The sequence below is a fragment of the Alligator mississippiensis genome, chromosome 10 (assembly GCF_030867095.1).
Source record: "Alligator mississippiensis isolate rAllMis1 chromosome 10, rAllMis1, whole genome shotgun sequence".
Classification (NCBI taxonomy): domain Eukaryota; kingdom Metazoa; phylum Chordata; order Crocodylia; family Alligatoridae; genus Alligator; species Alligator mississippiensis.
In genome coordinates, this window is record NC_081833.1 from 406,352 (window position 1) to 414,033 (window position 7,682).

The window sequence follows — 7,682 nt, forward strand, 5'->3', positions numbered from 1 at the left end:
TTGCCATCTGTAAATCAAAAATAGCTTTGACTGAGCTCACCTGCAGCTTGTTTAATCTTTAGAGAAGTGACTGAAGGCCCCTGAATAGACATAGGGTCAAAAAACCAATAATCAATTACTTTGTCTCATGTCCCCATAAAAGCTAGCTATTACACAGGTGCACATTTTAAAGCTTTTCTTAGTCTGAGTTTTCTTGAGTTATTAAAAAAACAAAACAAAAAAATCAGAGCTAGGCTGGTTAGCTAACTCTTGGTGTCAGTCGAATTTCCAGCTCTTCTTCACTGTACTCTGAAGACAGTAAAGAAAAGAATGGACAATGAGTCAGACACACAGACAATATTTTACACTCGTTTTTGTACATGAGAGCTTCTTTCAAGAGTAACTAAGTGCTGTCTAGCTTTCATCCTGGTTTCCAGTAAAAATGTTAGTCACCTAAAAAAACCAAACCACACATTAAAAATTTTATTGAAAACTAATATACAAATAGTAATTTGGTCCCAACAAGACACGCTGGAATCAGATTTTCCTATTTCAAAATAAAGCATCATCAAGGGTTTCCATGGTGCTACACCATTTGTGCCATCTTATAACGTGCAGAATCAGCAGAAGTTCTTTAAGGAAGCGAACGAGAAATGTAACCATCATGAATGCACGTCCTTTCAATTGCTCATCTACCCACGCCTTGGGCAATGGATAGTTAAAGCAGACTGCAGTTCAACAGCCCCGCTTAGTCTAGGGATGGAAGGCAGATCTCACTCCCTCATCAAGTTAAGAAACAAATGTTTTCTCTTTTTCAAAACAAACAAGAACTCAGACTAGATGCTTGCCACTCGAAGCTGAGCTGCTTTCCATACAAGAGCTCTCATCTTACAGTTTATGCCACTAAGGAATCCTAGATTTGACAAGCAGAGTAAACTAGTTCAGGGGGCTCTGCACAGCACCAAAGGATCTGAAGTGGACACATATATCTGAACAGCAACCTTTGGTACAAATGGGATATGCAAAGTTGTTAAAACCATAGAAAAAATCCCATTTGTACTAAGCATATACAAAGATTAGTTTGTCTGCAACTCAGATATGAAAAAAACATAGCAAGTCTAAACGGGGAAAAAAAGCTGTTTGGATTTCATCGGCCTCCTAAGGTCCTTTGCATTCCTCTGCCTTGGTTTTGCTGTTTCTGTTTTCTCCATCGGATGTTTCAGGCCAAATCCATTGTCTTAGCCTAGTCTCAGCCTTGAACCTTTTCCACAGCACTACAAGCTTGAAGAAGATACCTATTTGGGAGCATCACAGCATCCTCTACCCGCATAGTAAATAATGCCTTCCCTCAAACTCCTTATGTTATAGGTACTAGGCTTCAAACGCTGTACAACTGTAAGTGATTTGGTAGGTTTAAGCAACACACACAAGAAATTTTGCGTATTACATGACAAAGAGGTTTTCAAACAGGAAATTAGATACAAGAATGGAAAAAAGGTGCACACATTTGTCCAGTACAGAAATCAATTATTTCAGTGGAAATATTTTACACCAGTTTCCAGCTTACTTCAATAACGACTCAAGTACCAGGACAATGTTAGTGTTATGAAAACTTTTGCTGATATATGAAACAAAGTTCTTTTTCTTGGGCAAGTACAGCCAGCCAGAAAATGGAGTGGAGAGTTGAACCGGCGTGGAGTTCCTCAACCAGGCTCCTTATGCCCAAGTCCAAAGGGGTCTCTTCTCAACAAAAAGCTACCACTACCAGCCAAAACAGCAGAAACACTGGCTTCAAAAGAAAAGCTCAATTAAAAAAAATGCATATTTTGACAGAAGTTATTAAACAGAAGAATGTCCAATCACAAAGGCTACAGAGATGGTATGTAAGCAGAAACACGTAGCCACTGCAATGAATCCAAAGCTGTCATGGAAAGAACTACTGTACCTGTTTCGTAGTTTCCAGGGTCGGAAGGGACCTGAACAGATCAAGTCCGACCCCCTGCCCTGGGCAGGAACGTAGTGCAAGGGAAGTCAAGGCAAATAGACTGGCATGGTAAATGAGTAAGGTTCCCAACATATCCCACCTCCCCTGCTAGAAGGAAAATTTTCCTTCAGATATCTTCAAGGAACCCCAGGAATGGGAACAAACAATAAAAACTTATCTTCACTGACTAATGGAAGAAGGGATTTACTTCAGTATGATAAAAAGCTCTTCTGTTTGGATAGTTCAGAGAAACCCAAACTATTTTTAACTTTTTAAAAAGTTTCTTGGGCCAGTGAGCGAGTAAAATTAAATAGCCAACTTTTCAACTCAGTCACCAATTTTACTTCCTAGTGACAGCAAAAGCACAGGGTACTGGTGTAGTTCTAACTTGTGTTTCCCTACCACGCTGCAGAACAGTAGTTTTCCAGGCTTGCATTTTAAGGTTGAGCTCAAGCCAGTCACAAATGAAGCAAAAAGTACAGAACTGCTTTTTCACAAAGGTGGCTTGTCTACCTCAGATTCAACTCAAAAGATCTGCTTTCAAAATATCTGAGCAATCCCAAACAAAGCTAGCACACCAAGCAAAGCATACGCCAAAATCTTAATGGCTCAGCAAGCATAAGGGGTGGCTTGATCCCCTATTACATTCAGTATCTGCTGTGTACTTCTCACCAAAGGCAACTACTAAAAGGACATTTCCCAGTAAGCCAGTTGGAGAACTCCTTCCCTGTTCCAAAGTTCATGGGATTTCCTTGTAAAAATGTTATTTTTATTGGATTATAAAAGCTTCTCTTCTGTTTCTTAGAGCTGTGACTGCCCAAATCCACATTCTTCTGATTGTTACCATAAAACAAAACAACACAACCCAAATAATAACACTTCAGATCCACGTCTCATACCAAAAGCGAAGAGAGAATGAAACCAGCCACAGAAACCTTCAAAAATGTGCACATTTCAGTCTGCAATCTGGCTTCTACAATTCCATTTCCTCTTCTGCACACCCAGGGGCTCCCAAACTAACATAGAGATCTGGAGACATCACAGTCCGTTGTGCTTCAGAGAATGTTTCAGTCTGTGGGTGGAAGGCAGCTCCACATGCTGACTGCTTGGCCTGGCACCCTTCTGTTTCCTGATGCTTGAAGTTTTTAGCAACAGAAACAGTCTTCAGTTTGTCCGTGAGGAATTCAGGGAGAGGTTTCCAAAGCACCAGCTCCATTGAGGGACGGCTCCTAGAACGGATGGAGTCTTAGTTTAATCAAAATTCTTTCAGTTACAACTGTAAATGGAGAGGACCCATTTCATTCTACATCGGCACAAAACTGTTTCCCAGAGCGCACACACTAGTATTTCACCCGGTCTATTTGGTGGGGAGGGAGGGGAAAGATCACTCCCTGTCAGAGACGCTCTCGCAACATGTTTTTCCTGATATTAATCCCAACGTTTCCTCTTTCTTTATTTCATTGCATTGCTTTCACTCCTAATACCACAAAGAGGAGGAAAAAAAGTGCTTTTCTCCCATGGTACCAAATATGACCACCACTGTTTACAACACAACAGTTTCCCCTCAAGGCAGACTGTTTACATCAGAATATGGGTTAATGAAAGGGAGTTTATAGTTTAAATGGAAACTTTTTACTATAAATTGAAAATAAGTGTCCTATTTTTAACCAAATAAAAGATCCTGTTGCACAACACTGGTTGCATCACAGAGAAGATCAAAGGGTCTCATCACAAATACTTTTTGACGACAGTGAAACCAAAGCTTAATGACAGATGCGACCCCTTCTCGTTTGCATGCCTTACCTATGCAGTACCAACATTTTCCCCACAACTTACATGGACTCTATTATTTTCTTTGTCAGGACTTCACCAAAATCCCTCTTCATCCCTTTTTTAAGGGTATCAGACAAGACGAGAGTGGGCAGATTGCTAGTATGTCCATCAGCATGAACATCATCATCTTCATCAATTATCCTAGAAATGGAGAGGAAAGGGGGAAATAACAGAGTATTGAGTACCCAGCTATCAGTCATCTCAGTCCTAAGTAAAGGTATTTCTACGCTGCAGAGCGTTGTACAACACTGCCATAGTATAAAAGAGAAGTACTGAATGCTATTCAATGGAAAATCTAGTTCAGTCACAAGCATAAAAGGACTCTTAAAGTAGCAATTTCACCTTCTTTGCTCTTTATCATTCATGAAATCCTTCATATTCAGATTTCTTGCTAGAGATTAAAATGACACAATGCTTGATCATCTAGGACCCATTACAAAGACTTTCTTTGATGCAAAACATTTATATATATATATATTTAGATATGGTAATAAATGTGCATATAAGCAGATGTACATCAGCACAGCACATGAGAATCTGGAAAGAGCAAAAGAACAGAATCTCCTAAAAAGTTCCTAAAAATTAAAACCCCCCCTCTATTAATAAGGCTGACACAAAAATGCCTTACACCCATGTACAAAAACACTGAGTACCCTTAAACTTAGGCCACCGAGGATCAGAAAATTATGTCTTTTGGGCACGTGTTGCATTTTAACTTTGTTAAATACCGTTTGCATAATGCTCAATTTTTCGACAACATTTTGCAGAGGGATCCTAGCTGCACTTTGCTCTGACCATTTAAAAAAAAAACTTCACGTGAACACAATTTTTCAAGTATCTGACATTTCCTTCTACCACAGGAATTACTGTACTTTACAGGCTGCAGCTGACAGATGTGAACCACTGGTATAGACTGCACAAATCATGGAAAAGCCAAGTTTGTTTTCTGTATTTACTTCAGATGGTTTACTGCTTTAACTAACAACTTATTATCAGGTGCAACTTATTATCCGGGCTTTCTATTAAGGGAAGTTTCACTCTCATACCAGCCGGAGAGGAAGGATAAGCCAGAAGTTGGCATACTCCCCTGGGACTTGGGGAAACAAAGGTTACATTTCTCACATCTTCCAGACTTCACGTGTGATATTGGGCAAGTTATATTTCCCATATTTCTCAGTTCCTCATCTGTAAAATGGGTTTAACAGCTCTATTGTACCTCACAGAAGCATGAGAAAGGTAATTACACTAGAGACAGAGGCACTCACACTACAGCAATGGGGAGTCATACAAGAACTCAAGAAGATAGTCTCAATGTCTTATTTCCTAAACATAAAGCATGCTTACATTAACACTACTGTTTATCACTGTCTTTGTCTTCCCTTCCTAATTACTATTTCTTAAATAAAGCCTGGACAGATACACGGTTTGAGAATCCTTTGAAATACTGGCTCTTCAGATCATACGCTCTTTGTCTCAGGGCAAAACTTCCACACAGAATCCCTGTAGAATTCAAGCAAAGACCAGCGATGTGCGCAGCACGTTCTCAGAGTGCTGCCCAGGGCAGAAGTCAAACTCAAGACTCAATGACCACCGCCTTACGCGAACAACAGGCTGCCTGCAAAAACTCTTGCTCAAAACAGCACAAGTAATTTTCTCTCTCAGCAATTTGGCTGAAGGCATATTGTAAATTTAGCTTTTACGCTGAATGACTTTGAAATGTAAATACTCCAGAAGGACAGGGGGTGACTGACACATGTTTAATTCAATGCAGATAGGACAGCATCAATTCGTGGAAGATGAGACTTGTAGTTTGAGCCCCAGACGTGCCAAAGTTTCAGTAACCACAACATTTTGATGTCACGTGATTTTGAGAAAGGTGTAACATAGGCGACACATGCCTCCCAAGGCTGGGGGCCAGGGCGACTGCCCACAGGAGGTAGCAGCGGTGTCGGGGGTTTGGTGGTGGTGAGCGGGGACCGCACTGACACTGGTGGCGAGGGTGGGGACTGTCTGCAAGCCACCGCAGTGGTGTCAAGCAGCAGGGGGGTCCCCCCCCCCCGCGGCCGATCGCCAACCAGAGGGGTCCCCCCGCAGCTGGACGCCGAGCCAGGGCGGGGGGGGCACCGGCACTCCCCCCGCCCCCCTGGCCCGTCGCCTACGCCAAGAGCGCTAGCTCTCCAGCGCTCTCGGGGGTGCACGTGCACTCCCTATGCATCGCCTATGAGGTGTAAACTGATGACCCCTTATTCTAGCGATCTCAAATTTGGATCGCTAACACCACCCCAAATATCCACGTGGCATAAGTTTTCAGGATGATTTAAACCTGCATGCGGGTTTCAAAGCACTCGAGAAGCGAGCTACACAGAAAACTAGTCTCCAACTGGTAACGGTGCCGGCGCCCCACTACAATAACCTAGCGGGCTGCAGTTTCTCTCAACGCCAGGAAAGGAAAAGCTAGGCAAACCCAGTCTACTCGATCCCTGCATTTACCTGTCCTCAATTTCCTGAAGCTTCCTGCGGGCAACCTCGTACTGCTGTTCCCCCATTGTCTGATCCATTTCTTCACAGGACATTTCTAACATGCCAGCTTCAGGAAGGCTACCACCGCACTGACCTGCTAACGCCCCAGCTGCCTGCTGACCTGCGCAGAGACCCCACTCTTCGGGGCTGGGAGTCAGAGGGCAATGCTCGGCCGCGGCCAGTCTCCTCTTCCTCGCAGGGCAGCTGAGACGCAAACAAATTCACAGTTGGCGAAAGCATGTTTGATATCGCGACGCAAAACAGTCATTTCGTAGTCTGTCGCGTCTGCACTTCTGCAGAGCGGGCAGACCGCGAAAGCAGAGCCTGCCTCGGACAGCGCGCAAACGTCCGGTCGGCCCTCAGCGCCTGCGCAGGCGGCGTCCTTACGCGAAGCTAATCACCGCGCGTGCCGGCAGTGTCGACTGCGCGCGCTGCAATTAACACAGGGCGCTCGCCTCCCACCTGGCCCCGAGCACGTCTCCGCAGCCCCGCAAAACAGCGCCGCGCAACTGAAAATAAAAACAGGTGTCCGAAAGCCAATTTAATTTACCCATCTGCTTCGTCCTCCAGTTTGTGCTTCCTTCCGCAGCGCACGGGAACTCTGCAAGGGGAAAACGGACAGCCGGTGACCCCGTGTTGCTGCTGCGCATCCCTGCGCAGAGCCGGGCCGGGCCGGGCCGGGCCGGGCCGCCCCTCCCCCCCCCGCGTCCAGCGCCGCGCACGGCCCCGCGGGCACTCACCGTGCGCGGGCTGCGGGCGCCGGCGCCGCCGCCAGGTCCAGCCCCAGGCCCAGGCCCAGGCCCGCGCCGAAGCTGCCGATGGCCGCGAGGGAGGCGACGTCGAAGGCGCCGCGCAGGGCCCCGCCGCCCGGGCTCGGGCTGGGGCCGGGGGGGGCCGCGGGCTGCAGGGCGCCGTCCGGCCGCGCGGCGGGGGCCTGCGGGAACGCGGCGGCCGGTGCGGCTCGGCCCAGTGCGGCCATCGCGGCCCGGACCCGAGCGCCGCCGCCTCAGCCCCGCCGCAGCCGCCGCCGCCGCCGCGCTTTCCAGGCCTTTCCCCGCGCTTGGACAGCGCGCCCGCAGGCATCATGGGAGCTGTAGTGCGAGGCTTGGCCCGGCCCGGAGCATGACGGGAGTGGTAGTACGAGGCCCGGCCAGGCCCAGGGCATGACGGGACCTGCAAAGTGCGAGGCCTCCATCTTAGGGTATGATGGGAGCTGTAGTACGAGGCCCGGTCCGGCCCGGGGCATGATGGGAGTCGTAGTGCGGGCGCCAGGACCGGCCCGGGGCATGACGGGAGCTGCAACTGCAAGGCCGGCCCGGGGGATGATGGGAGCGGGCGGCAGGCAGGCCCGGGGCATGACGGGAAT

The 7,682-nt window shown here is 47.0% G+C and overlaps 1 protein-coding gene across 1 annotated transcript; it reads right to left on the bottom strand.

Moving 5' to 3' along the window:
* Positions 1-447: 447 nt before the first annotated feature.
* CCDC117 (coiled-coil domain containing 117) lies at positions 448-7,337 on the bottom strand. The gene is made up of 5 exons (XM_059713307.1): positions 7,057-7,337; positions 6,867-6,917; positions 6,287-6,520; positions 3,800-3,937; positions 448-3,192 (listed from the first exon to the last, which is right to left on the bottom strand). Exons 1-5 carry the CDS (start codon positions 7,293-7,295, stop codon positions 2,937-2,939), a joined length of 918 nt encoding a protein of 305 aa, XP_059569290.1. The 5' UTR covers positions 7,296-7,337; the 3' UTR covers positions 448-2,936.
* Positions 7,338-7,682: the final 345 nt, after the last annotated feature.